Source organism: Myotis lucifugus, unplaced genomic scaffold (assembly GCF_000147115.1).
Source record: "Myotis lucifugus unplaced genomic scaffold, Myoluc2.0 scaffold_0, whole genome shotgun sequence".
Classification (NCBI taxonomy): domain Eukaryota; kingdom Metazoa; phylum Chordata; class Mammalia; order Chiroptera; family Vespertilionidae; genus Myotis; species Myotis lucifugus.
In genome coordinates, this window is record NW_005871048.1 from 253228 (window position 1) to 280186 (window position 26959).

Here is a 26959-nt window from a genome sequence, read left to right on the forward strand (position 1 = left end):
GGCCTCTCCTGCATGTTTTCTCTTGACAATGTGAGCGTTTTTATTTTGAAGGCACGGATAAGTAATTTATGGTCATTATAGAAACCCTATAAGATATTGGCAAGCAAAAATTAATTTAAAGATCACACGCCCTGACTGGTTTGGCTCAGTGGATAAAGCATCAGCCTGCGAACTCAAGGGTCCCAGGTTTGATTCCGGTCAAGGGCATGTACCTTGGTTGCGGGCACATCCCCAGTCGGGGGTGTGCAGGAGGCAGCTGATCAATGTTTCTCTCTCATCGATGTTTCTAGCTCTCTATCCCTCTCCCTTCCTCTCTGTAAAAGATCAATAAAAATATATTTTAAAGATCACTGGAAATCCCACCACCCACTATTAGTCTCTTGCTGGATCTTCTTCACTGCTCCCTGTACAAATGTATGCAGTTGACCCTTGAACGACACAGGTTTAAACTGCACAGGTCCACGTTTACCCAGATTTAAAGTGCAGGCCACTTATGCATAGGCCTGTACAGATCAAATCTGTGTTGTGTGAGGGTCTACTGTATTTTTTTTAAACAGTTTTAAAATATTTTTTAAAATTTATTTCAGAGAGGAAGGGAGAGGGATAGAGTGATAGAAACATCAATGATGAGAATCATTAATCGGCTGCCTCCTGCAGGCCCCACCACCTGGGCATGTGTAGACTGGGAATCTAACTGTGACCTCCTGGTTCATAGGTCCATGCTTAACCACTGAGTAACACCATCCAGGGTCTACTGTATTTTTAATTGGGAATCTAAATATGTGGAGGGCCAACAAGTTACATGAGGATTTTTGACTGCATGGTGGGTGGTATCTCTAACCCCTGTGTTGTTCAAAGGTCAACTGTACGTGTAAATTATCTTTTTAAACAAAAATGGGATCTTACTATGTAAACCATTTCACACATTTTTTTTTTACTTAAAAATATGGCATGACCATCTTTCCATGTCACCATTAATCACTTCTTCCTGTTTGAAACTTCCTGTGCCCATGGCTTCTGGAACAGGGCATGCCTCCTGTGTCAGTGACAACTTTTTCATTCCCTCTGCCTATAATGGTGGCTCCTTCTCAGGTTTACTCCTCTATCTTTACTTTTGTCATTTCAACTTTTTTTCCAATTTGGAACCAAATTGCCAGTGAGATATTTCCACTTTACTGTCCTACTCTCACTGCAAGAAAGTTCAAATTTATGTTCTTTATTCAAAGCAGCATCCCCTTCCAATTCACATGTTTGTTGCTGATACCATTTTTCTTCAAGGGAACTATTGCCAGAGCCACCTTTGTCCTACACTCTTCTGTTCACATCTAATTAGTTCCCAGGGCCTGTTCATTTTTAAAAAAAGTATCTCCTATACCTCAATATCTCCTTTCTATTCTCAGTGTACCAGCCCCAGGCCCTTGTCTTAAATGCTCCTGTCACTCGACAGCCTCCCAGTGGGCCTCTCACTCTCAGTCTCCTGTGCACTCTGGCCAGGTGACCTGTTCTCCATCACCCGTGTGGTTGCTCTGGAACCCGAAATGCCTCTTTCCCACATCCATACCTCTCCAAGCTCACACCCACTTATATACCACCTCATATCCAACTGTTTACAAAATACCCTCCCTCCTTTAGTCAGGCCAGCCTTTTCACTGTCCGTTATGTGTAAGCTTTGTCCTCATCCCTATTACACAGGCACCTTTCCCTAGTCCCACCTGAATCCTTTCTAACCCACTAGGCCCTGCTCACATCTCACCTTTTCTTGTTACTCCAGCCCACCCAGGTCTCCCTGCTTCACTAAATTCCTCTTACACTTACAGCATGCACTGCACAGAACAAACTTCATAGTGTCAACCCTGGATAAGACATGCAAAATATGATGGGCATTACACACTGGTTGGCTTAACCTCCTAGGGCATAGAAAGTGGATTCTATGGAAATTAGAGAAGTGGAGAGATCCAGAGAGGTCAGGGAATTGAAAGAAGGGGGTCAGGATTAGAATTGCTGGGAAACAGTCTCACCTGTGTGGGTTCCCCTCGGTCCATTTTGTCCCCTGTTCCCAGCTGCCCATATCTGTTATTTCCCTGCATAAAGATTCGGCCAAATTCATCCACCAAGCCAAGGTGATTGTAGCCAAGAGCACAGAATAGGATCTAGGGGGTAAGACAGAAAGGGGAGGTGGGCATTCAGGTCCCTCCAGAGGAACTCTGAACTCCAAAACCTCCCAGCCACTAACCTGGCTCTCTTTTGGTCTTGCCCTCTATGTCACCCATCTCTCTGGGTCCCCGGTCCCTCCCTGATCAACCATTTGATTCCTGCTCATATTTCAGACCTTCAGAACCTTTCAACCCCTCAAGTCCCTCCTGTAATGATCTGCCCCATCCCTCCAGGATCCTACCTTGGCAGGCAGTGAGAGAGCAAGTGGCATCTGCTGGTCCAGGGGGTCAAAGGCTTGAAGGGTCCCAAAGAGATCACGATACACCCCTGGGGTATGCACCTCAAAATACACTCCCCCCTCATCTGGGGGGTCGGGTGCCCTCAGCTCAGCAGCTTTGGGCACCCATTTCCTAGGGATAAGGCCCCACCTGGGGTGAAAACTACAAGATCTGGGGAGTCTCACACCCACTAGAATTCACCAGCTATGGTGTCTGGAAATCTAAACAACATCTTTTTACTAGGATGCCCTAGGGGTCCACCACAGGAGCTGGGATAATGATTGCGGGTATCTGGAAGATCTGTCCAAGGCTAGGTCCTAGAGCAAAAGGGAGGTGGTTCTTTACCCGTAATGTATAGAGTACTGCTCTGGTTGGAAGCCATGCAGGCCACACGCAGGTGAGGCAGGCAACGGGACACCTTCCTCAGGGCCAGCTGAACTGTGTAGGAGCGTGGCTGGTCTAGCTGGGTTTCATTCACTACCAAAGAGTAGATCTTTCCTTCCTCTGGAGATTGGAGGAAGCAGACAATTATGTGGGAGAAGGAACCCTCCAATATCCACATTAACTTCCCAATAGACCCCCTAAGTCAGCGGTTCTCAACCTGTGGGTCGTGACCCCTTTGGAGGTTAAACGACCCTTTCACAGAGGTTGCCTAAATACATCCTGCATATCAGATATTTACATTACGATTCATAACAGTAGCAAAATTACAGTTATAAAGTAGCAAGGAAAATAATTTTATGGTTGGGGGTCACCACAACATGAGGAACTGTATTAAAGGGTCGCAGCATTAGGAAGGTTGAGAACCACTGCCCTAAGCCATACAGGATGAAACTTTACTATCTTAGAGTGGGGTTTAAGAAAAAGGGCAGAGATGAAATAAGGAAAGAGTGGTCTCATGTTTCCCAGATTCCAGCCTCTTACACCAAAAATAAATCAGGGAAGTCCTTTTCAGTGTGAGAAATGAATGGAGAGAAAACCTCGTAGATTTGGCAGAATACAGTCTGAATGTTGGGAATGATGTTTGGGGATTTAGGGCCTTACATAGCATTAAGAAGTCTGGAGTGTGGTTAGGTATAGGGAGGCAGTATAGGGTATAAAGTGAGGTGCCTGGTATGGAGGTTGGGGAGATTAGAATTTAAAGCAGGGCCCTTTGCATATGTGAAATATGCAAAATCTTAGAGTAGGAGACAGACAAAAGCAGAGCTATTTGGTTTGAGATGGCATTCAGAACCCTGTGTGAGAGGCCTCCCTCCCCATGCCCTGCAGCAGGTCTTGAAGAATCTTCAGAAAACAATTTGTAAACTACTGCTCAAAGCCACACCTGTGAGGAGCAGTAGAGCCCGCTGAGTCTCCTGACCGACCAGCACAATCTGTTTGAAGCTCATGGAGTGGTGGAAAGTCATTTTGAAGACCCGCTGCCCACTAGACTGCAGATAGACCTCAACACAGTCGCAGGCCCGACTGCTGGTGGTGCCTACCACCTCCAGCTGCTCCCGAGTGGCCAACACATAGAGGTATTTACGGTAAACTGTGTCACATCTTGGGTCGGAGGCAAACTGTAGGAAAAGACAAAGGTGTCTGGGATCTAGAGCTTGAAGTGGAATGAGGCTGGGGTAGGAGATGAGATACTTGGGTACGGAGCTAGGAAATGGGGACTTGTTTTCCAGTTCCTGGTATGGGAAGGCAGCTGTCCTGAGGGGGACACCTCAGTTCTGATGTGGGCCCTGGGTCCCTGGAGGTTGGGTGGGTTCTTAGCTGCCAAAGTTCTGCTACTCACATCCTTGGCTCCTCGACACAAAACGACATAGCGGCAGGCTCGCTTCCACTGGATCTGGCCAAGAGTGGAGGAGACCAGGGCATTTTTGAGGAAGAAGAGGGTCCCCGCATAGTCAAGAATAAAGATGTGATCCTTGGTGGGCAAGAAACGGCGGTAGCCATGGGCTAGCAGAGGGGCTACACTCTTGCTGAGACAGCGGCGGCGGCCCCCAAATGCCTGGAAATACAGGCCTTTCGTGTCTAGAGAAGGGAAGGATATGGAAGGTTCAAGGGGTTGGGATGACACAAGGGAGATGAATCAGAGCTTGGGCAAACCAGATTTCTCAGATATCCTATTTAGCTCCTCTCCATCCCCAGGACTGGGAAACGTACCCCTTCCAAAGGACACATGCAGAGCTTAGAGGATATCCTTAATTATACCCAATGACTGAAGGTTAGTTTTCTGGCCCACCTCAGCCCAGGGCCATAAACATGCTTCTAAATGAGCACTTCTTTGATCCAAACTTGCATAGCATTAAGATTTACTCTGAAAGCTTAGGATATTTCCCAGAGTCTAAGACTTAGTCTTGGTGTGGGAGGAGGATATTTATGAGAAACAGGAGACATCAAGGGACATATAATAAATACACAGAAAAGAATCAGAGTGAGGAAGAAATAGGAATGAAAAAGAATGACTCAGAAAGACCAGTAACTCTCCCTCACCCCTAGCTCTGGATCTGCTATCCAGATCTCTCTTAATCTCTACTAAGTGAGATGAAGTGGATAGGGACTCCCTGGAAAGGAAGGGGGGTTTAGAGCATGTTTTTCAGTCTGAGGGAGAATTTATCCCTCAGGGGACATTGGTTGTCACAACTGAGGGAGGTGCTACTGGCATCTAGTGGGTAGAGCCCAAGGGCACTGTTAAACATTCTTTAATGCACAGGATAGTTCCCCACATCAAAGAATTATTTGGGCCCTGGCCAGTGTTGCTCAGTTGGTTGAGTGTCATCCCATGCACTCAGTCACGGTTGGATTCCAGGTCAGAGCACATGCCCAGATTGCAGGCTCAATCCACAGTGGGGGTGTGCAGGAGGCAGCCATCAATATTTCTTTCTCATCAATGTTTTCCTCTCTCCCTCTCCCATCCTCTCTTTCTAAAAAATCAATAAAAACATATTTTTTTAAAAAAAGAATTATTTGGTCCAAAACCTCAGTAGTGACAAGGTTGAGAAACCCTGGTTTACAGGAGGGGAAGCTTGCGGTTTGGGGAGTAGAAGATGTCTCTGGGGTAAGATTTGGAAGAGTTTGAATATGGAAGGCGACATGGTAGGGATACTAGTAATGGGGGCTCTGGGTGGGGCATCTATCAGAAGGTGGTTCTAGAGACTTGAAGTACTCAATGGCATGTTTGAATCTAACATTTTCCTTCCACAGAAAGGGGCCCTGGAAGATTGGCTGGGAATGCTGAGGTCATCAGGAAACTCTATGGAGCAGGAGAAACCCCAGAATAAGGTAGGTCAGAGGCAAAGAGAAGTACAGGTTCTGGGGAAGGTGTACAGTTAAGAATGGCAGCTCTCTTCCAGGGACGGACTCCAGAACCCTGCTCTCGTAGGCGAGGACTGAGCTTGCGACAGATGCGTCTCCACACGCCCTCAGCATCGCACACTTCATGGAAGTAGTGGCAGGTCTGGCCTAGGGCAACTACATCTCTGACTGGGAGAAATGAGATGATATGTTCCACCTGAGGGGCAGGAGGGAGAAAGCAGGGGTCATTGGGGGCCCCTCCCAGTCCTTTATTCTTAATACTTCCCCCTCCTCAAGGACTCACCAGCTCTGGGGGGAACAACTGAACAGAAATAGGGTTCCCTCTTCCTTTCTTCTCTTCACCCCCAAGCTCTGGGCCACATGAAGGGCAGCTCCGCTTCACCTACCCAAGAAAAAAGGGGAGTACAGGGGTTCCATGAGGATCATGCTTTTTTTTTTTTTCCTCCTCAGCCTGTCTTTCATTAACTACTATTTTGGGGGTTCATAGCTCTATCTTCCAGCTCTGTGCTGTCAAATCCTCCCATCTTTCTCTCTAGATCCCTGTCCTTGTTCTTTATTCCAATTTCTCCAAGTAACCCCTCCCCAAATCTCTTGCTGACCTCTTCTTGCCCTTCTCTTGACACTCCTCCCACCCAAGCCTCTCCTCTTATCCTCACAGCCCGGTGAATTTTTGCAGCTTCTGTCTCTGGCTTCTCCTCACCATCTTGACTGCCCTCCCCCTGCTCCTGTCCTCATGTCTCCAGGCCCCTTGGCACTCGTCTTGGGCCCTGTTCCTGCTGCCTTTCCCACACCATGTCCCCTGCCTGGGCTTGGGGGACCTCTAGGGCCCCTCTGCCTCCTAGGCCCCTCCCCCATGGAGTCTGGGGCAAACAAACCTCTCTGTGACCTCACTGCCTGGCCACTGTGACCTGTTTTCCCCAACCTTGGCAGGGATTTTCTGTCTTAGCTCCTCAGTTCTAGCTCAGCTCTAGCCACCCAATGGCTCATGGGATATGCATTTTACAGGAGAAACACAGTGTGAACTCCTGGTAGATGATGCCTTTACTTTCAGGGAGTAGTAGGAGCTTTTTTCCACTTGAGGCCCTTTTAGCACTAACTACTATAGAGAAACACTGGTGAATTCTTCATATCTCTGCAGGCCAGGGCCTCCAGAGGATTTGTAGCTCAAAAGTATAACCCCCCCCCCCCCCAAAAAAAAGTATAGACTCAGTTTGCCAGGTGAGGGGGAGGGTGACCCTGCTAATGACCATCCTTCTCACAAAAGCATGCACCAGATGAAAGTCAGTGCAATTCAGCACAGACTTTAAAGTCTCATGAAAAATACAGATCCAAAAGCAGACTGCTTTCCCGGGTCAGTAACATGACTGCATGTAGGAAGGGCGGCCTATTACGGCGGAAGAAAGGGTGAGATTTACTCTGAAAGCTTAGGATATTTCCCAGAGTCTAAGACTTAGTCTTGGGGTGGGGAGTGATATCTATGAGAAACAGGAATCAGGGTTGTGTCTGCACAGGTGGGACAGACCTGCACCAATAAATCCAAGCAGTCGCTGGCTCTCCCAGGGGCTCACGGGAACCCAGTCCTGGCCGGCCAGCCCCGAGCCGCTCAGGATTACAGACTTGGTTCACTGGGCGAAGAGCCTGTCACCCACCCAATCAAGCTCCCATACTCACGGTGACTTAGGAAACAGCTGGTCTGGGCTACCTAAGATGAGATTTTAATAATTCAATCATTGTTTGGGAATGTCAGCGTCTGAGAAGTGACTTGTGAGTGGTTAGGCAACTATTAACATCCTAAGGTGGGCTCCTTCGGCCCCCAAGGCATCTAAAAGGAAGTTAGGTCTCTCGGCAGACAGCAGCACAGTCAGCTTTCTCTCATTTCCGGATCCCCTTTATTCACTCCACTTCACCCCAGGCGGCAAGGAGGGTGCGGACAGAAAAAGCCCACCGTCAAAGCTGATGCTGTGGGGAGCCTGGGGCTCTGGTGCAAGCTGTCAGCACGTTGCCGTTTGCTCCTGCCAGCTCGTCCACTTCCCTCCGCCTCAGTTTCCACATTTGTAAAGTGGAGGACTTCTGGATGAGAGACGGCCCCTTCCAGCCTAACCCCCCGGTCCTGTCATCACGGTTCCTGCCCCGGCGCGCTCCTCTGGCTGGGCGGGCAGGCCGGGCGGCAGCTCTCGAGGCTTTCCCGGCTCCTGGAACCCTCCCTCCAGGAGCTGGGCTGGGCATCTTCAGGCTCTGGGAAGCCGCCCCCCGGGCTCTACACAGACCGTCGCAGGGCCTCAGCCGCCCCAGCCGGAATGGCCTTCACAGTCGTTCAGGCCGCGACGACCCTCTGCGCACGGGGCCGCCCAGCACTCTCCGGTCTACCTCACGGCCTCATCGCGGCTCGCTCCGTAGCACCTACAGCTCGCACGCACTACTCCTGCCCCTGAAATGCTCCCCGTCCAACCCGCGCGCAGCGCTCACATTTTTTTACCTCCGTTCTAAAGTTCTAGCTCACCCGCCTCCTTAGCGAAGGGACCGCCTTCTCTCCCATGCTACTGGTAGGTAGAGCCGTCCCTCAGAGAAGAGGCGGGACCAGGGTCCCTCCAGAGAATCTAATTGGCCTTCTCGACAGTCACTCGCCTGTATCTGGCTTACGATTGGTCTTCATTAGAAGAGGACTGGGGTTGGCGGTCTCTCGGCCCCTATCCCTTTTAGTTGAGCACCGGCGTCCCGCCTCCTGGTTGAATCTGATTGGCTTTACCTCCAGCCTAAGCAGTGTGATTGGATGCGGCTGAACGGGGTGAACCCGGCTGAAGCGTCAGCCGTTGGCGAGAGTTCCATTCTAGTCCTCCTCCCTTCGCTCGCCTCACTCCAGCGCCGGAGTCTCCACCCCCCCGGCGGGTTCTGATTAGCCACTTCCGATGCTCGGGACCGCGATTGGTCCACCGGGTCTCTGGTCCCACTTCCTCCCCCTTGAAGTAACTACGGCGGCTCCAAGGAGGGGAGGGGGGGGAAGGGACGGCCGGTCCCGTCAGTCAGGCAACGGTAGCCGCCCGGAGCGGATGGCGGCGGCGATCGCGGCCTCATTTGCCGCCGGGGGTGAGGAGGCGGCGGCCACGACCTCCGTTCCAGGATCTCTGGGTCTGCCGGGGAGCCGCAGTGCAGAGCGGGCCCTCGAGGAGGCCGTGGCTACCGGGACCCTGAACCTGTCCAACCGGCGCTTGAAGCACTTCCCCCGGGGCGCGGCCCGCAGCTACGACCTGTCAGACATCACCCAGGCTGGTGAGTGCACCCGGCCGAGCGCCCGGCCGGGACCCTCATTTGCATTGCCCCGCCCCCCTGCTCGCTGCTCCGGGGCCGAGGAGGCTGGCACTCCCCTCGGCCGTCCGCGTTCTCGACCCGCCGATGGGCATAAGTCTGCGATCACCCCTCCCGCCTTAAGAACCACCAGACCATGAGCGCGTTTCTCGTTTTCTTGGAAAGCCCAGGGTTCCTGGCCGAATGTTGTGATCCCCTTTCCACCCCACCCCCTCCGCTTCTGTTTATTTGCATATTGGCGCACCTGTAGAATGGTCCCTCCTCTTACCTGGTTGGCTTATTTGCCTGTTTTTGTTTTTTTTTCCAACTTCAGTTCTGATCGTTCCATAAAGGAGCCCCCATGAACCCCTCTAGTGACTCCTTTCTCTTCCTCCACATCGTCTGCCACTCTGTCCCCGTGCCACCGAGATCCGAGCAGACTTAGGACCTCCTTCCCATGGATCTGTCCCCTAACGACGCAATGTTTCTGCTTGCTTTGCTAGCAGTCCCGCCCTCTAAGGTCCCAGGCCCTCTCCACTCTTCACCCAGCCCGCCTGTGGGAAAGAAGCAAATCTTTCGTCTCCCCTCTGCTCCCCAATTCTTCCTCCTTATTCCTGACCCCCTTACCTGAGTCCTTTTCCTTCCTGCGTGTGTGAGGTCACTATGGAGCCCGTGACCTCACAGGGACTCTAGAATTCCCATTTCTGTTTCTGCTTTCCCCAGGGGGAGAGACTTGAGGCAATTGCTAAAAGGAAGGAAATCTTATCTCCTTGCCAGGAGTGCTGGAAACCTAGAGACTGTCTGACTATCCTTCCACTCCCCATCGCAGGATCCCTCTAGTCATGCTTCCCTGGTGTCTGTTGGTGGTGGGGTTTGGGGGACTCCACTGTGACAGGTGAGTCAGGCCTCAGCTGCTCTGGAGACGACCTTGGGCTGGCAGCTGTGTGAGTGTGTGAGTGTGTGTGTGTGTGTGTGTGTGTGTGTGTTGGAACGAGGGAGGAGGACTGCATTCCCGAAGCCACACCCCAGCCTAGCCCAGGGTGGGACTTGGGACTGGATGACAGTGTCCTCCTGTTGACACTGCCCTTGGACTGCATTTCTCCCCTAGCAGGTGCCTGCTCACCTGCAAGCACTCAAGTGGGCACGGACATACTCTCTTTCCCACTGTCCCGGGGAGAACCAGTTTAAACCTTGCCACCTTTCTTGGGTTGCTGGGTACACGAACTTGCCCACTTTGCAGTGAGTGAGTTCAGGGAATGGGTGAGCCCCAGGAGCCGTCCTCTCTGTCTCCCCGAGTCTCCTAACCCCCAAGCTCCAGATTGACCTCAGCAGCTGTGCGACACTCAATGTCTGTTCTCTTGCCCCTCCCCCTTGCTTGTTTTTTGACAAAGACCAAATGTTATTCTTTACTTCCTTAGGGCTCTGTCTCAGTGAGTGGACTCCTGGGGAAAACTACCAAGAACTCCCTGATCCTCCTAGCTCTCCCCCCTCCCAGCCTCCTCCCCCGGCATTCTGGCTCAGGGTGCAGCCAGTTCCCTTGTGAGTGAGCTTGTGTGGTGAAGCGGGGAAATCTCAGCTTCCTGAGAACCCCTCTCTGCCTGCTCTCCAGGCAGGAATTCTCAGAACTTTCAGGGCCCAGATTCTAGGCCAGGCGGGTCTATCTTGTTCAGAACTCTCTTTTCTGTCCCCTCTTCTCAAGCAGGGTGCCTGTCGCTTGGGGTGGAAAGGGGAAGTGACAAAAACATAGTATTGCCCATACCCTGCCCTCCACACCTCCTTGCCCTCCAACCCAGGCTAAAAGCTTCACCACTCGTGCCGGAGTAAGTTTGAACTTCTCCTCTTTCCCAGCTCTTTCTGAAACAGTGTTTTCCATGCATGTTACCTATGGCACAGGCCCCTGATATCCCCTGGACTTCATTCCTGGTGCCTGATAGCAGGATGGCTCCTGAGGTGGGAGGAGGGGCCACTTTCACAAAGGAGAAGTGCAGCTCATTCTCTCACAGACCACATCCTGTGCCTGCTGTGCCCTCCCTCCTCCTGCCTGGGCTCCCTTCCGCTCCCAGCGTTTGGCCCTGCCACCTGCCTACCCATCATCAATTGTTCTCTCCCTTCATCCATACGTGTGTGCGCACACATTTGGTGGATGCAGAGAAAGCAGGCAGGTGGAGGGTGAGAGTGGGAGGACAGCATTTGGTCCTCCCCTCTATCTGGAACTGTCTTTTCCTGTGACGGGCCTGTGTGCACCGAGGTTGGGAGCAGAGAGGGAGAGAGGATTCCTGGGGCATTAGGCTGCCGTCCGCTCAGGCAAACACAAGGCCCACCAGAGACAGAACCGGACAGATTCATTTCCTGTCACAAGACCCATTTCCTTGGGGGCTATATTCCAGATTCTCCTCCCCTCAGCTTTGCTCACTCTTCCCTGGGGAAGGCCATTCAAGAAGTTCACCCAAGTACTGCTGCTCAGGACTTCCCCCAGCAGGCCCTGGGCCCCTCCCAATACAGGCCAGCAGAAGAGACATAAACCCAGGCATAGAGGTTTAAGCAGTGAGTGTCTCCATATTGATGGGAACCCAAAATGCCCGATTCCTTGCATTGCACTGGCAGGCCACCACTTGAGTTAAAGTGGCAGTAAGAGACTCTGCCCTCCTTCCCACCCTCTCCACTAGTCGCTGTGTTCAAGACACAGGCAAAGGGGGTGCTTGCTTGAAGTTTGGGCAATAAGAGAGGAAGTAGGAGAAGGTTGGTAGGGCTATAAGAGGGTGGGAATGAGTGAGCCCTGAAGAACATGCGTCTGGCCGGGAGGGACCAGAGGACTCTAGCTCCCACCTCCAGCTCGGTTGATTGCCCTTCCTGGTCCTTGGGAGTCTGTGACTTCATAGATCCTTGGACCTGGTTTGCTGTTCCCAGGGGCTGGTGAGAAACCGTTGTCCAGAGTTGGGAGCCTTAATTCTAGAGCCAGGCTTTAATGACCCTTGGTTTTTCCCCGGACTGAACACAGGTTGAGGTTGGGAGTTAGGACCCCTGATGAAGGATGGGCTTTCTCAGTGGTCTCTCCCAGAGATTGTCCATATTCTTTTTTTAAAAAAATATATTTTATTGATTTTTTACAGAGAGGAAGGGAGAGGGATAGAGAGCCAGAAACATTGATGAGAGAGAAACATCGATCAGCTGCCTCCCACACACCCCCTACTGGGGATGTGCCCGCAACCAAGGTATGCCCTTGGCTGGAATCGAACCTGGGACCCTTCAGTCTGCAGGCTGACGCTCTATCCACTGAGCCAAACTGGTTAGAGCAGATTGTCCATATTCTTATCGTGAGCCTCCCAGTTCATCACACTGCTATTTTCTTTGGAGTACTAGCACTCCGCTATGATCTTTGCCTTCCACCTCTCCTGGCATCACAGAGCAACAGGAAACCACAAGAGTTATAGAATCCAGCCACCAATCCAGTATAACCCTTCATGTGTTTGTTTGAAAACAGCGTCCATGGCTTGTCTCCACACCCCTAGGCTGAGTTTCTCCAGTCCAGTGACCCTAAGGCCTTTGCCTTCCCTTTGCCATTCTGGCCGTTCTTGGAATGCGCTCCAGTTTGCAGAAGGCTTTGTTCTCTCTCCAGGTAGCCCAGGTTTATAGGCCTGATTCTTCAGGTCTGTTGGGAAGGTAGAGGCCTGGCATCTGGCTCTGGAGAAGTTCGAGGTCCTCCTGTCCAGGCTGGGCCTCTCCACAGCTCTCCCGACACTTGTTTCCCCTAGACCTGTCCCGGAACCGGTTCCCCGAGGTGCCAGAGGCGGCGTGCCAGCTGGTGTCCCTGGAGGGCCTGAGCCTCTACCACAATTGCCTGAGATGCCTGAACCCAGCTTTGGGGAATCTCACAGCCCTCACCTACCTCAACCTCAGGTGAGGAGGCAGGGCCGGACAGGGTGCAGCTTATCCTTCTCAGCCCCAAGCACCAGTGTACGTGCCCCGGGTGACCCTCCTGGTGACCTTTAGAGGAGGGCCACACTGGGATGCTCTGCCTGGGGAGCGAACCCACTGCCTTTCTTCCTTCCGCAGCCGAAACCAGCTGTCATCGCTGCCGTCCTACATCTGCCAGCTGCCCCTGCGGGTCCTCATTGTCAGCAACAACAAACTGGGAGCCCTGCCTCCCAACATCAGCACCTTGGGAAGCCTTCGGCAGCTTGTGAGAACGGGGAGCAGGGCGAGAAGAGGGACTGTAGAGCCAGGCACCAGGGACCTTTTCGGGGGGAGAAGTTAAGGAAAGGCAGGATGCGCCCTAGGGGTGAGGCCCAGACTAAAGGAGGTGACCAGAGACAGGAGACAGCTCCTGGTCTTGTGGCTTCTTCCTAGTTTTTTCCTCATTCCAGGATGTGAGCAGCAATGAGTTGCAGTCCCTCCCCACAGAGCTGTGCAGCCTCCCTTCCTTGCGGGATCTCAATGTTCGGAGGAACCAGCTCAGCACCCTGCCTGATGGTAAGGAAAATGAAGAATCGGAGGTGGGGGGTGGAGAAAGAGAGAGAGACAGACAGATGTTAGAGAAAAGTTAGAGAAAGGGAATCTTCCACAGAAAAATAATGCTTAGTTGACCAGGGTTTTGCATTGTATCAAACAAACTAAATTATGTTATTTGTTCTTGACCAGCATCCCTCTGAAACTGGCAAGACATGGGTTATTTGCTCTATTTTACAAATGTGGGAAAAGATGCAGCAAGGGGAGTAGGTGAGTGCGTCGGTACCTGTAGAATCTCAAGGTCAGAGGGCCTTTAAGGTTATCCTGTGCCACCACTCACCCCAGCGGGAGTTCTCACACCTGAGTCAGATGATGCCCTGCACCTCCTCCCCAGAGAGTCTGAATCAGCGGGGCACATGCTGGGGCCCAAGCAGCTCCATTTTAATGAGCTAATTGTGATGCACCCCAGCATTTGATAGCTTCTGCTCCAGAGCAGCCACACCTTCTTTTATTCAGCCAGCATTGTTTTGTATACGTGTTCCCTGTGCTTTAGGTGGGGACCAGGTAAATGTGAGTGATGTCACTCAGATCTGGGGCCATCTCTTAAAATGTAATGGCTTAATTAAATCTTAATTTAATGGGAGAGCAGCAGGAGGAAGTTCTAGGACAGGATACGTAGAGAGCCACAGGAGCTACACAGGGAGGCACTGGCTCTGCTGGGGAACTTGAGGAAGGCTTTGCTCCAGAGGTGCAGTAGGAGTTGACCATTGAAGGACAGTTCTCCACCCTCTGCAGCCTTGGCAGAGGGAACCCCATGTGCAAAGCATGTGGGTGGGAGTAAACCTGGCCCAGCATGGATGCGGTTAGAAAGTGCTCGGCAGAAAGGACCTGTGCCATGCTAACCCTGGTTTTGAAGAACAAGAGACAGGAGTCAGGTGGTCATCCATTTCCTCTGGGCTTCCCCTTACTGCTGTGCTGGCCCTCTTCTAAGTCAGTAGGGGTTCAAATAAGCTCTCTCTGGGCCATAAAAGAGACCCCAGCAAAATGTCCTGGGGACACAGAGGAAGGAGCAATGAATTCCAACTTAATGTTGGAAAGATTGCATGGAGAAGGTGATGAGCTGAACCTTGAAAGATGTGTGGACAGAACAGTGGCATTCTCCTAGTTGAGCAAAACAGTGGAAAGGCCCAGAAGTCAAGGGGCTGGAGGGTTATCTGGTGTGGTATGAGGATGGGCAGTGAGATGGGAAACATGGGCTGAACCAGATCAGACAAAGGTACCCCTCCCTACCTGTGGGCAAGCACAGTCTCACCCAGGGGGCAGGGCTTGGCTAGTGAAGTGCAGGTGGGATTGCAGCCCCTCCTGCCCGGGTACCTTTGTGTGGGGTACAGCTCACTTACCCTCAGCAACCCCAGCTGCAAGTCATGGAAAGTTTTTGAGCAACACGGTATCAACATTGGTTTGATTTGGGGCTTGTGATGGTCACTTGAGAAAGGAGTGGTTGGAGTGGGGAGTGGGCAGGGAGGAGAAATGGAGGAAGCACCTGGGATGGGCATGAGCTGTAGTTGGTGGGGGAGGGAAGCATGAAGGTGGGCCATATTTGAGCAGGAAGAGGAACAGGGAGACTGTTCTTAGATAGTGCCCTCAGCCAGCCAGGCCACAGCAGAGAGTAGAGGAAGTGAGCCCTTGGGCCTACTCCTGACTCTATCTTCACCCACCCTCAGAGCTGGGGGACCTTCCTCTTGTCCGCCTGGATTTTTCCTGTAACCGCATCTCCCGCATCCCGGTCTCCTTCTGCCGCCTCAGGCACCTGCAGGTCATTCTTCTGGACAGCAACCCCCTGCAAAGCCCGCCTGCCCAGGTAAGAGGTGGGCCTGGGGCGGACATTGGAGACAGGGTTGAGATTGGGCGGGAGTGTGGGTGGGTCCCTTTGGTAGCCAAGTAGGATCTGGAATGCCCCCTGCTTTTCCCTAACTCCTTTTGTGCTCATCTTCACACTCAGATCTGCCTGAAGGGGAAACTTCACATCTTCAAGTACTTGTCAACAGAGGCTGGGCGGCGTGGGGGCGCTGCACTGGGGGACCTGGCCCCTTCCCGCCCCCCGAGTTTCAGCCCCTGGTAAATAAGGGTGGGGAAGGAAGCCTGGATCCCTAATACCCCTTCCTGGCACCAGTGTCCCCATGGTTTCCAGAGGGAGGATGGGCAGGGGGCTGCTGCCCAGTATAGGACTGACCAGCTCTTCCTGGCTGGCCCCAGCCCAGCTGAGGACTTATTTCCGGGACGTCGGTACGATGGCGGGCTGGACTCAGGCTTCCACAGTGTTGACAGTGGCAGCAAGAGATGGTCTGGAAATGAGGTAAGTGCCTCCTTTCCAAGGGACATTGGTGATCTCAGTCCTGGAGGAGAACCTCTGAGCCAGGACCCTCTGCTTTTTACCTCTAAATCTCAGAGTGACAGATGGCGGCTGGAGCTGTCTTCTTCCTTCCCTTGCCCAAGTATCCTGGGGAATGGCTGGCTTAGCAGCGGACCCCAAGGCCTTAACCCATGAGTCCCCAGCTGTCTTCCATCTCTGCATTTCTGCATTTACAGTCAACTGATGACTTTTCGGAGTTGTCGTTCCGGATATCGGAGCTGGCCCGGGAGCCTCGGGGGCCCAGGGAGCGGAAGGAGGATGGCTGTGGTGAGTGGTGGTGTCAGGGGCCCTGGGACTGAGGGGAATGGACAAGCCTGAAGGCCCCCATCTGCTTGCTGACGTGTCCTGCCTCTCCAGCTGATGGAGACCCTGAGCAGATTGACTTCATTGACAGCCACGTGCCTGGGGAGGATGAAGAGCGAGGTGCTGCCAAGGTGAGGGGCTAGCCCTTGTCCACTGTCCATCTGCTGTGAGAGGAGAGCTGGAGGGAGGGGCCAGTGCAGGCTTGGAGGTCAGGTCTCCCTCAGTTCCTCCTTCTGCTGTTCTTTCTTCAGGAGCAGCAGCCACCAGAATTAAGCCCTGTAGCAGGGGAAAAGGAGAGGGCACCAAGCAGCAGGTACCAGAGCCACTTGAGCTGGCACCTCCTTTCTTTGCTCAGTCTCCTTGCACCGTCTCTCTTCCCTGACCTCTACCCTTCTCATCCCGCCTTTGCCCCTTCAGGCGGGAGGAACTGTCTGGAGAGGAACGGCGCCGCCCGGACACTCTGCAGCTGTGGCAGGAGCGTGAGCGGAGGCAGCAGCAGCAGCAACAGAGTGGAGTGTGTGGGGCCCCCAAGAAGGACAGGTGTGGGCACAGGAGCTACTGGCAGGTGGTGGGCCATGGAAATGAGCCCTCCTGAGCTACTCTGCCCCTTAGGGTTGGCAGCCCCCTGCCTAACACTGCTGACCCCACATCTCTTCCTTCACTTTCTAGTTTTCTGAAGCTGGGGGTCAGGGCTCCTGGTGGAGGTGCTACAGCCTTGTCCACTCAGGCCACTTACAAGTATGTGTCCTCCCAGACTGCACCTCCCTGAGCCCTCTCCTTGCACTCCTTCCCCATGACCATCCCTTCTAATTCCCATTCTGTCTCCTCAGCGGCATGCCCAAGTCCAGTGTCACCCAACTGGGAGCTTCAGGGGGACAGGGAGCTCCTGTCTCAGCCCCCACCTCTCAGGAGTCCCCTCCTATAGGTGGACCAGGTGTGACAGGGGCTTTGGGAAGAGGATGGGGGCTTGTGTACGTGAGGGGTAGCCTGAGGGAGGAGTGGGACACCGAGGGGATGTCTCTCACCTGCCCCGTCCCCTGCCTCTGTTCCCCAGTGACAGCACCTGCTCCTCGGCCGCTCGGCTCCATCCAGAGACCAAATAGCTTCCTCTTCCGTTCTTCCTCTCAGAGTGGCTCAGGTGGGTCTCCCCTCCCCAGAACTAACCCGGTGCTAATGCAGCACTAACCCCCAGGCTGCAGTCACCTGCTGGCCTGGGAGTTCTCTGCTCAATTGTCTCTTTGTGTTGAAAATCCCACAAACACAGAGACAGGAGATGTGTGTGCCAGACACTGTAATCCAGCTACAAAGTCTACAGTGGTAGTGGAGACAGCCCCACACCCTCCTTTTCCAGGTCCTTCCTCACCAGACTCTGTCTTGAGACCTCGGCGATCCCCCCAGCTTCTGGACGAGAAGGAGCTGATGGCTCAACTGCGCCAGGTCAGAGAGGTGGGGTCTGCATGAGTGGGGCCTGGGCTCAGCATGACACCTCCTGGTTTCCTGGCCTCCCTCAGTGTCCTCTTTGTCCACCCTGGTGCTTTGGCTGAGGACGGGAGATGCAGGCTGGCACTCCCTGCTGACTCTGACGTTCTCATCCCCCATCCTCCTCCTTTCCCTGCCTTTCAGGTCCTTGAGTCGCGGCTGCAGCGGCCCCTGCCCGAGGACCTGGCAGAAGCTCTGGCCAACGGCGTCATCCTCTGTCAGCTGGCCAACCAGCTGAGGCCCCGCTCTGTGCCCTTCATTCATGTGCCCTCACCTGCTGTGGTTAGTGGGGGCCCAGGGTGGGAAGAAGGGAAGGGGACAGGGGACTCCTGTGGCCCCTCCCTTAATCTCTTATCTTTTTTCCTTTCTCACACATCCCCAGCCAAAACTCAGTACCCTCAAGTCTCGGAAGAATGTGGAGAGTTTCTTAGAAGCCTGTCGAAAAATGGGGGTGCCTGAGGTATGGAGGGTTGATCTCAGAATCCTGGGGCTGGTCTACTATAGAGTGGTAGCATTCTGGGCTTAGCTGAACCCTTTGCATGGATGGCAGGGTTCCTTTCACAGGGAGTATGTGGTCCCCAGAAGGAAGTCCCTGTCCTGCATGTCTCCCTTCCCTGCATGCCTCTTCCCTGCACTCTGCATGTTGGCACGGCTCTGGCCCTGGCATGTGAGGGCAGGGGGTGGAAAGAATTGTCTTGCTGCTGCTGATGACGTCTGCCCTTTGTCCTTGTCCATCTGTCCTACTCTCCCTTCCCAGGCTGACCTGTGCTCGCCCTCGGATCTCCTCCAGGGCACCGCCCAGGGGCTGTGGACCACCCTGGAGGCCGTGAAGCGGGTGGGGGGCAGGGCCCCCCCACCGCTCTGGCCCCCCTCTGGTCTGGGCGGCTTCATCCTCTTCTACGTGGTCCTCATGCTGCTGCTCTATGTCGTCTACACTCAACTCCTGGGTTCCTAGGACCTGAAGTCACCCCTTCCCCCACCACCTTGCCCTATTTCTATTTATAAGACTCCTGTGCAACCCCCATGCCCACCAGTGGTGCCTTCAGCCCCTACCAAAGACACTAGTGAACCCTCCTCCCCTCACAAACACTGACCTCAGAGGCCCCACTCTGGTACCCCCAGATCCTGGGCACCCAGCCTCTGGCCCCTCCCATCTCAGTGCTGATGGTGCCTTCATGCCTTCTCCCACCCAGCCCTGCCCTCTGCTCCCCCAGAGGGGGTGGATCTTAACCTTCCTGTTTTCACTCTCTCTCCACCCCCTACTTCCCACCCCCGATATTGGGGGCTAAATTATCTATATTTTGTAGAGAGAACTCTATATTTGTAGGAGATGCAAGGCCCAGTCTGGGTCCCCATCTCATGTATAAATTGTACAGACTGTGGCTGCCTGTGTGTGTGTGTGTTTGCGTCTGCTCCTACTGTGGCCAGGCCCAGTCCTGGCAGTACCCGTTGGGCTCTATGTGCCAGCCTGCCTACTCCAGCGTTTTCCTCTGGAAATGACAGGTCTTTCCTCCCCTATGAGCCTTGGCCCCTGTGTCATCTCCCTTCTGATATCTGCTGGCAGCTTCTTTGCATCTCATTTGTCCCAAACCATGTCCAGGGTGCCCCTGACCTCACCTCCTACATTTTTAAGGGCCATCCTGTCAGCTTCCTTTGACCAGGCTCCTTTAGGGTGTCTCCCCCTGCCCTCTGCCAAGGGCTGGGAAGCCCAGAGGAAAAGATACACGGGGATTTCATCTGGGCCCCTCCCCCCAGGAGTCCCTGTGCCAGCCCCACCACATCCTGGAAGAGGAGGGGGCCCCAGGAAGGGGCCTCCCCTACATCGCTGCTGTGGTCCACGCACTGCTGGAGCAGTCTTAGGGGTTGAGGTAGGGGCACAGGGCCGCGACCGGCCTGGGATCCCGGAACAGAAGACAGCCGCGCCTGGGCTCTGCTCTAGCGAGGACTGGTGAGGGCGCCTCGCCGGGCCCTGTTCCTCGGGCACCCCGTTGGGCTGGAAGCCGGCCTGCCCGGCCAGGCGCCTGGGTTCCTCTGAGTGTGACTGAGGGTCTGGGATGGAAGATGGGGCATCGGATGTTGTGTCAAGTGCAATAAAGAAGCTGGAAGGTCTCTAAGTTGCCGCTAGTCTCTGTGTCTCGGCGAAGGAAAGTGGTGAAAGCAATGCATTGTGGGAAAGGGTTCTAAAGTGACCCGTGCTCAGCGCTCCCTGGGAAGCAGGCCGGGCTGCGCAACCCCCGCCCCCGCCAACAGGGGTCGCCCCGGGACCCAGCGGGAGCGCGTGCCACGTGGCCGGAAACGCACTGCGTGTCGGCGTCGCTGCGAGGCCGGGTGAGGTGGGTGCGGTGGGTGCGGTGGGCGGGCAGCCTGGACTCACCCGGACAGACAGGGTGGTGCCCACCACGGAGGGAGGCTGGGACCGAGTGGGCGCCACGGAGGGGCGAGGCAGACGGGTGGGAGGCCGGGCAGCGAGGGGCCGGGCACAGAGGTGCGGGCCTGCCCTTCCCTCCCCCAGACGCGGCATGTTGCCCTGGCCCTTTCCACGGTGGGACGCCGGCGCGGAGCAGGCGCCGGAGGGACAGGGCCCCGCACCGTTCGGTGACCCCGGCAAGGTGTGGAACTCTGGAGGAAAAGCCCTGGGGGAGCCAGGTGCACCCCCACAGGACAGGTGAGGGGCGCGGCCCGCTGGAGGCACTTGGGGGAAGTCCGCGTGGGCTGGAGGGTCCCGCGGGTGCAGACACTCATGGTCCGTGCGAACATATGTTCGGCCTCCCGCACCAGGCACCTGTGGCCTGGCCGTGGAGTGTTCAGACTCGGAGGGGAAGGCGGGGAAGCTCTGACTGGGGCGTCTCAGTGCCTTCCCACCTCCAGCCCTCAGTTCCGGGCCCCAAGGCCTCCCTGGACCCGGAGAGGACAGCGGCGGGCCCCGCCCCGCGCAGGCCTGGTAGCCCAGCAGCACCCGGGAACCCCAGGTAGGTCCTGGGCCTTACCCCTCTACTCCTCAGTACCCCTTTACCCGCTCCTGAGCCTGTTTTAATCTCACGTTACCCCTCCCCCCCAGTTCCCCTTTTTCCCCAGATGGCCTGGGGGGTGGCCCCTTCGAGAATGACCCTGCTGGCACCATGGGACCCCAACTATGAGGCTAAAGCTGGTTCGCAGCTGGTGTGGGTGAGTAGGGGGTGCCTATGGCTCTGGGCTCGGGGTGGGGCAGGGATACTCCAGTGATCTTTCCTGACCCTCCACAGGGACCCAGCTGTGCTTCCGGTGCCTCTTTCTCAAGCCGGACTTTGTGTCACCCCTCCTTCTGGCCGCTGTACGAGGCAGCCTCAGGCAGGGCCCGCAGACCCCTGACTTCTGCAGCAGTACATCAGAGTGGCGAGCAGGCACCCAGGGATGCAGGTAACACCCCTTGGTCCCCTCAGACTCAGGACTAATGCTTCGTGAGCTCCTTAGGGAACCCGGGCAGAGGTCCGTGGGATGGGAAACCCAGCCTGTCCCCCTGACAGCTTTTCTCCCTAGGGTTCCCGGTGATGTGCTGTGAAGATGTCTTTCTTTCAGACCCTCTGCTGCCCCCTGGGCAGCGTGTTCCCTTGAACCTGCCTGAAGCCCCTCAGCAGGTGGGTACTTTCCTGCCCTGGCCTTATCGCAGCCTCCCTGCAGGGCTTGGGAGGAGACACTTCCCTCTCTTCTCTCCGCAGGTGATGGGCTCTCTGAAGCTGCTGCTCCCACCCCCTATCATGTCCCCCCAGGTCTGCCCCACCCCGTCCCCTGGCTGCTGCACCGCCTGGCTCAGTGGGCCTGAGCTGATCGCCCTCACTGGCCTCCTGCAGATGAGCCAGGGGGAGCCAAGACCTAGCTCCACGGGTTCCTTGGCAGCTCCCACCCCCCCTTCTGGTCCCCTAGACCCTGTTTCTGATCACGCAGGCCCCAGTGGTTCTCACGGCACTGACCCATCTCTCCCACAGACCCCAGAAACCAATTGTCCATAGCACCTCTGGGGGCATCATGGGCCCTCTACTCTCTCAGGCGGTTCTGTTGACAATAAATGTGTTGGTTTGCAAACAGGCTCCCTGTGGTAAGTAGCAGAATGGGGCATTCGGGCAGGGATAGGGGTCTCTTCCTCCATGGCAGCTTTGGCTGTCCTCCCCTAAAATTCTTGTTACTCATTGGCTACCCCCTACAGTGGGGTGAGGGAACACATGGGCCTAAGACCTTTTCAGGCTGACCAAGAAAGGCACCTTTAATGAGGGGCCCCACAGTACAGTTCCCCAGGCTGAGTATATAAGAAACAAGGATTCCATCAGCTCTGCCAGGCCCAGGAAAGGGAGGATTGTGTAAGCATGTGGCTGACATTGGGAGAGGCAATCTAGGGAGTAAGGGGGTGGCACATCACTTTTGGGGGACACCAAAGGAAAGATACCTGGTGCTTTCATCCTTCTTGCGCTGAGGTCCCAGAAGTGCAGCCTTGGAGCTGAGGGTTAGTTCTTTGGTTTGTTGGAGACACAGGCAGGCACTGCAGGTGTGTGTGTGCGGGGGACAGGGAAAGTCCTCGTGGGAGTCCTCATCAGAGGAAGGGTGGCAGCCACGGTTCCCCTGAGACGCTGAACCAGGGGTGGGCAAACTTTTTGACTCTAGGGCCACAATGGGTTCTTAAACTGGACCGGAGGGCCGGAACAAAAGCATGGATGGAGTGTTTGTGTGAACTAATATAAATTCAAAGTAAACATCATTACATAAAAGGGTACGGTCTTTTTTTTTTTAGTTTTATTCATTTCAAACGGGCGGGATCCGGCCAGCGGGCCGTAGTTTGCCCACGGCTGCTCTGAACTGATGCTGCATAACTTTGCAGGGAAACAGAGGATCAGAGCTTTGGCTGAGAAAGCCCAGAAATTTGTAGGATTTTTTTGGAGGGAGGATGGTGATCTAGAATTTTCTCCCTTAAAAGAATCCAACTTCTTGGGGAACTTCCTCCTGAAGGCTTCCCACTGCTGGAAGGGGCAGAGTGGGCAGCGGGCCCGAAGGGGCAGCTCAGCGCCTCTGTAGGTCACCCATCCTAGGGGGTGCCTGTGCCTTAGAACCCCTCAGTTGTGGGAACACATGGGAATACATTCTAACTTTGCCATTTTCTCTCCCTCATCTCACTTTCCATCTGTCAGATAGACCTGGCAGACTCTCACCCTTGCCTCCAGAGTTGGTTCTGGGCCTTGATTTGGGGTAGCTGTGGGGGCAGTGTGTGATAGTCTTGGGGGATTGCCTCGTGCTTCCAGAGGAGGGACCAGGTCCAGGTCAACTAGCTGAGGTGGCTGGCTAAGGGGGTCCAGTATGACAGTGTCCATTTCTAAGTGGTCTGGGGCCATGTACTCAGTGCACACCTACCCCTGGGCTATTTGGACTGGGCTGATACCCTGCTGCTCTCTAGCTCTCCCCAATGCTGGGATGGGGGCCTTGGAGCCTGTGCCCTGGCCCCCTGGCCCTGGCTTGTAGGAAAAGGGGCAGGGAGCTTGGGGAAGAGGACCCTGTGGAAAACAGCTCATGGGCACTTAACTCAGTGCCCTCCCAATCCTAGAGCAACTGGTAGGGAGCAGCATTGGCAGCAGAAGGAAGGTGAGGGGGGAGGTGCTATCATAAAGTAGCCACCCCCGCCCCTTATGGGCTCCCACTGACTCATAGTCACTCCCAGCTCCCTTGGGTATGTGGCTCCCTCCCCTCTCTAACCCTCCGGGTATCGGGTATCGGGTATGAGGCTGATGCCCCAGCATCCCAGGGTCTGGAGGGTTGCTTGCTTGCTCCTCTCACCCAGGCACCCGCTACAGCCCAGGCCCCTTGATTGGGCCCAGGTGACTCGGATTTCATGAGGTTGGGGGACAGTGTCTGGAGGCGTTTATCAGAGGATCCCTTGGCAGTGGCTCAGTCCTACCACCGGCACCAACATCCCTAAGTTGCTTCATGGCGGCCAGGACAGTCTCATGAATGCTTCGGGCGCCATGACATCTATTGTTTGTAGCCACAGCGCCCACGTGGGCACCCGAGTGGCTGAGTTTCAGGAAGGAGGAGTCTGCATGGCCACAGCAGCACACACTGAGCAGGGACAGGAGCAGGGACCCCAGATAATGATGCCAGGGCGTCCTTGGAACCTCTGCCCTTGGGCTTCTGCAGCAGGCTCAGTACCCCCAAACCCAGGCACAGGCGGTAGACACTTGCCCAGGCCTCGTGTCCACCTCAGCCCCTTGGGCCAGTGTCACAGGCCAGACACCCTGAAATGGAGTGAAGATTCAGGTCCTGGGGTCCTCATGGGAACTGAGACCTTGGAAGGACAATTGGATGATCACAGGAGGGGGAGGGGAAGAAGGGAGGGGAGGAGTGTGTTGGAGTCACTGTGCTCTGAGAACTGATAAAGTGTAGACGCTTAATGTTTGAACTTGATTTCGGTGACCTAGAGCAGGGAGAGGCTCTGGATAGACCAAATCCATGACTATCCGACCCTGGCCCCCATATTCTCTCCGCCCACCCCGAACTTGGGCCTCACTGCGGTGGCTGCAGGCACCTCGAGGGAGGTGCCCTATCACACCTGCTGCTCCGCCTCGCTGGTCCCCGCCACGCCCAGGCTGCGGTCACATATGCGGAGGATAATCAGGCGGCCCTGGTGCGCGTCCACGCGCTGGCTGCTGGTGCACGCACCCGCCAGGCTCACGCTGAGTTTGGGCGGTGCTCCACCAGCAAACGTCTCGTTCTGGTAACACTCGAGGCTTGGCGGCTCTGCACGGGGCAGGGAACACAGCGGTGCTGGGACTTCTGCTTCCGCAAGTGGCTGCGACGCCGCCGTGGACTCAGGTGCACGGCGACCGACTTGGGCTCTGGTGTCCCCGTGGGGTGACCGCCTCCGAGATTCCTGCCGGCCACAGGCAGTAAAGTGGCCGGCGGAGGGGGTGAGACGGCTGAGGAAAGGCCGGAGTGGGTAGAGGTGGCTGCTACCCGTCTTGACGCCTAGCGTCTCTCTCCAGCTCCCCACTTGAAGCTTATGGCAGGGGTTCTGCAGTGGCTCCTCGCTGCCTGCAGCGTGTGCCGGGTTACTGCCCAATGACTAGGACACCCTGGTCTCCGGAGATCGATCCTCCCCGCGCCGCCTCTCCTCCCCCTCCCTCCACCAACAGCTCATCACTCCCCACCCTCGCGCGTCCCGGGAGCTGGACGCCAGCCCAGTGGTGGAAGTGGAGTTCCAGTCGGGACAGCCTCCACCCCACCCGCTCGGACTGGGCTCTGGCAGGCGTAGGGAGCGTGGGGGCATCTCCATTGATTTGCGCTGACTGCTGAGAAAGCGACCAGGTGAGGCGAATGTGAATGCGGCATGGAACTGTGTCAGCAGTGACTGTGCTGGCTGCGCGATCCGCAGTCCTGACTCACCTGCAGCTGAGCCCCGCCACCCTTACAGCAGCACCCTCTTCTGGTTCTAGCCGTCCAACATCCTTCCCCTCAGGACTGGTTTTGTACGCTTCCTTCCCAGGTAATTCTAGGAACCAGACCACCTAGCACTGGGTTGTGCTGACTTTCAAGGAGCTGGAGGTTCTCTGTGGATTTGGGGTGATAGGAAGTGTCTTGGGATAAGTAAACTTGTGGATTGGCCCCTACCCACCAGAATTCAGGTCGAGACCATGGAAGGAGGTTCCATGGAGGAAAAGGCCGTCTCAGGGGCATTTCCGTCATGCTGCCCCATCACCTCAGCCCCTTCTCCCCACCGCAGTCCAAAAATGCCACCACGGGCCAGCTGAAATCTCTGATCACAGTACAGAGTCTCTGGTGGGGGTATCCTTTGCCCTTTGTTTCCTGAGAGGTTTGAGATGGGGTTGGAATTCAGACATTTAATTTTTTAATTGATTTTAGAGAGAGGGAGAAAAACATCGATTTGTTGTTCCACTTATTCATGCATTCATTGGTTGATTCTTATATGTACCCTGATTGGGGATCAAACCCGCAACCTTGGAGTATCAGAGGATGCTCTAACCAACTGAGCTACCAGGCCAGCACTGGAATTCAAACATTTTTACAACTCACTTCTCATCTTCCATGGACCAACTATCTTAGGGAAAGATGGCACTGGTCAGTGTACACTCTACAGGACAAACCAGCAGTTGACACCAATGGGGGCCTTAGAAGACCTCATGATATCACTCTCATGGAAAGTAAGATACCTAAAGCGAGGAGCTGAGGGGAGGGGAGGGGAAGAGGGCAAGTGTAGCCTCCATTAAAGATGGTGTTTGGGGAGGAGCACAGTCAGGAAAAGATGTAACAAGAGTACTGAGCAAGGGAACCTGATTCTTTTTCTGACTAGTCCAAGGGCCAGGACAGCCTGAGCAGGGAGAGTAGCGCTTTTCCATTTCCCTGGCCTGGAAAGAGGGACTGGAGTACTGGAGGAGCCAAAGGTGCAGGACGCATGGAAGCTAGCTGGTACCTTTAAACACCTTTTAAGGGTGGTACTGGGAGTGGGATATGGGAGCCAAGCAGCATCCTGAGGGTGGGCATCCAGCCAGCAGGCAGGTGGTGCCCAGGCCCACTTCCAAGTGCCCCTCTCCCCTCAGCAAAGCCCCATCAGTACGCAGGAGAGGTGCTGGCAGCTCAGGTTGTGCACTGGGGACAGGGAGAGGCAGGTATGTGGGTCTGTAAGTCGCCACCAAAACAGTATGTTCAAGGCCATAGTCCCTAGTTTGGCCTTCATCTATGTACCAGATGCCAATGTGCAAAGTGGCAGGGACAAAAAAGCCATCTGCAGGCCCCTCCCTTTCCCAGTCTGGGTGCTGCTAAAGAGGAGGGCACCATTGGGCCTACCCGCTGTGCCCCTGGCCTGGAGCCTTTTCCCACAGGTTTGACTTGAAACTACCCACAGGAGAGTCTCGTCATACCTACTCCTTTCCACTCCCCATCAACCAAGCCACCTTGCAACACCCCGGTCCTGGGAAATCACAGCTGCTGTCAGAGAGCAGCTCTAGATCACCTTAAATGGTGGGTAAAGATAAAGCAGGAAGCAGCAGGGATCTCAGTGCCTGGGTTCTGGGCAAGTAGTGGTGGTAGATGGGTTGGTTATCAATGCCAGGTGATTTAGCCTGCTGGGTACAGAAAGAGCCTGGAGTCAAATTGGCCTAATCAGTTGCCCTAGCAACACTGCCCTTGTCCTTACCCAGACAAGATTTATTCTAGCCTGTTGCCCTGGTAACTTGAGTTGCTCCCTGGGGACAGGAAATGGCAGAACCTCAGCTCTACTGGGTGAGAACACTTCTCCCATCCACAGGGGTCCACCTGTGCATCCCTCTGC

At 54.9% G+C, this 26959-nt stretch overlaps 3 protein-coding genes across 9 annotated transcripts in view; 2 read left to right on the top strand and 1 right to left on the bottom strand.

Moving 5' to 3' along the window:
* The window catches only part of FBXO24 (F-box protein 24), a 10065-nt gene extending 1794 nt beyond the window's left edge, over positions 1–8271 (bottom strand). The window contains exons 1-8 of the mRNA XM_023754057.1: positions 8236–8271; positions 6019–6117; positions 5748–5931; positions 4213–4451; positions 3757–3991; positions 2778–2936; positions 2396–2517; positions 2019–2150 (exon numbers count right to left, since the gene is read on the bottom strand). Coding sequence (XP_023609825.1) covers positions 2019–2150; positions 2396–2517; positions 2778–2936; positions 3757–3991; positions 4213–4451; positions 5748–5931; positions 6019–6117; positions 8236–8271 — 1206 coding nt within the window. The remainder of the gene's footprint in view (positions 1–2018; positions 2151–2395; positions 2518–2777; positions 2937–3756; positions 3992–4212; positions 4452–5747; positions 5932–6018; positions 6118–8235) is intronic.
* A 444-nt stretch (positions 8272–8715) lies between these two features.
* On the top strand, positions 8716–19767 carry LRCH4 (leucine rich repeats and calponin homology domain containing 4). Of its 6 annotated transcripts, none has more exons than XM_023758353.1 (18): positions 8716–9002; positions 12770–12914; positions 13071–13197; positions 13382–13487; positions 15188–15324; positions 15466–15581; positions 15720–15819; positions 16053–16143; positions 16234–16310; positions 16431–16492; positions 16597–16719; positions 16849–16917; positions 17010–17113; positions 17234–17317; positions 17444–17616; positions 17803–17940; positions 18041–18118; positions 19414–19767. In XM_023758353.1, the coding sequence occupies exons 1-18, from the start codon at positions 8783–8785 to the stop codon at positions 19516–19518; spliced, it is 2055 nt and encodes a 684-aa protein (XP_023614121.1). In that variant the 5' UTR covers positions 8716–8782; the 3' UTR covers positions 19519–19767. The 6 variants fall into 6 exon arrangements, with proteins under 6 accessions (XP_023614121.1, XP_014319506.1, XP_023614015.1 ...); XM_014464020.2 differs by having other exon boundaries at positions 8717–9002; positions 17531–17616; XM_023758247.1 differs by lacking the exon at positions 19414–19767 and adding an exon at positions 18416–19040 and having other exon boundaries at positions 8717–9002.
* Positions 19768–19864: 97 nt separating this feature from the next.
* Positions 19865–21717, top strand: SAP25 (Sin3A associated protein 25). 2 transcript variants are annotated; one of them, XM_023758538.1, is made up of 7 exons: positions 19865–19991; positions 20171–20323; positions 20437–20627; positions 20717–20823; positions 20901–21054; positions 21175–21272; positions 21354–21717. In XM_023758538.1, the coding sequence occupies exons 2-7, from the start codon at positions 20178–20180 to the stop codon at positions 21642–21644; spliced, it is 987 nt and encodes a 328-aa protein (XP_023614306.1). In that variant the 5' UTR covers positions 19865–19991; positions 20171–20177; the 3' UTR covers positions 21645–21717. The 2 variants fall into 2 exon arrangements, with proteins under 2 accessions (XP_023614306.1, XP_014322761.1); XM_014467275.2 differs by having other exon boundaries at positions 20527–20627; positions 21175–21717.
* The last annotated feature ends 5242 nt before the right edge of the window (positions 21718–26959 follow it).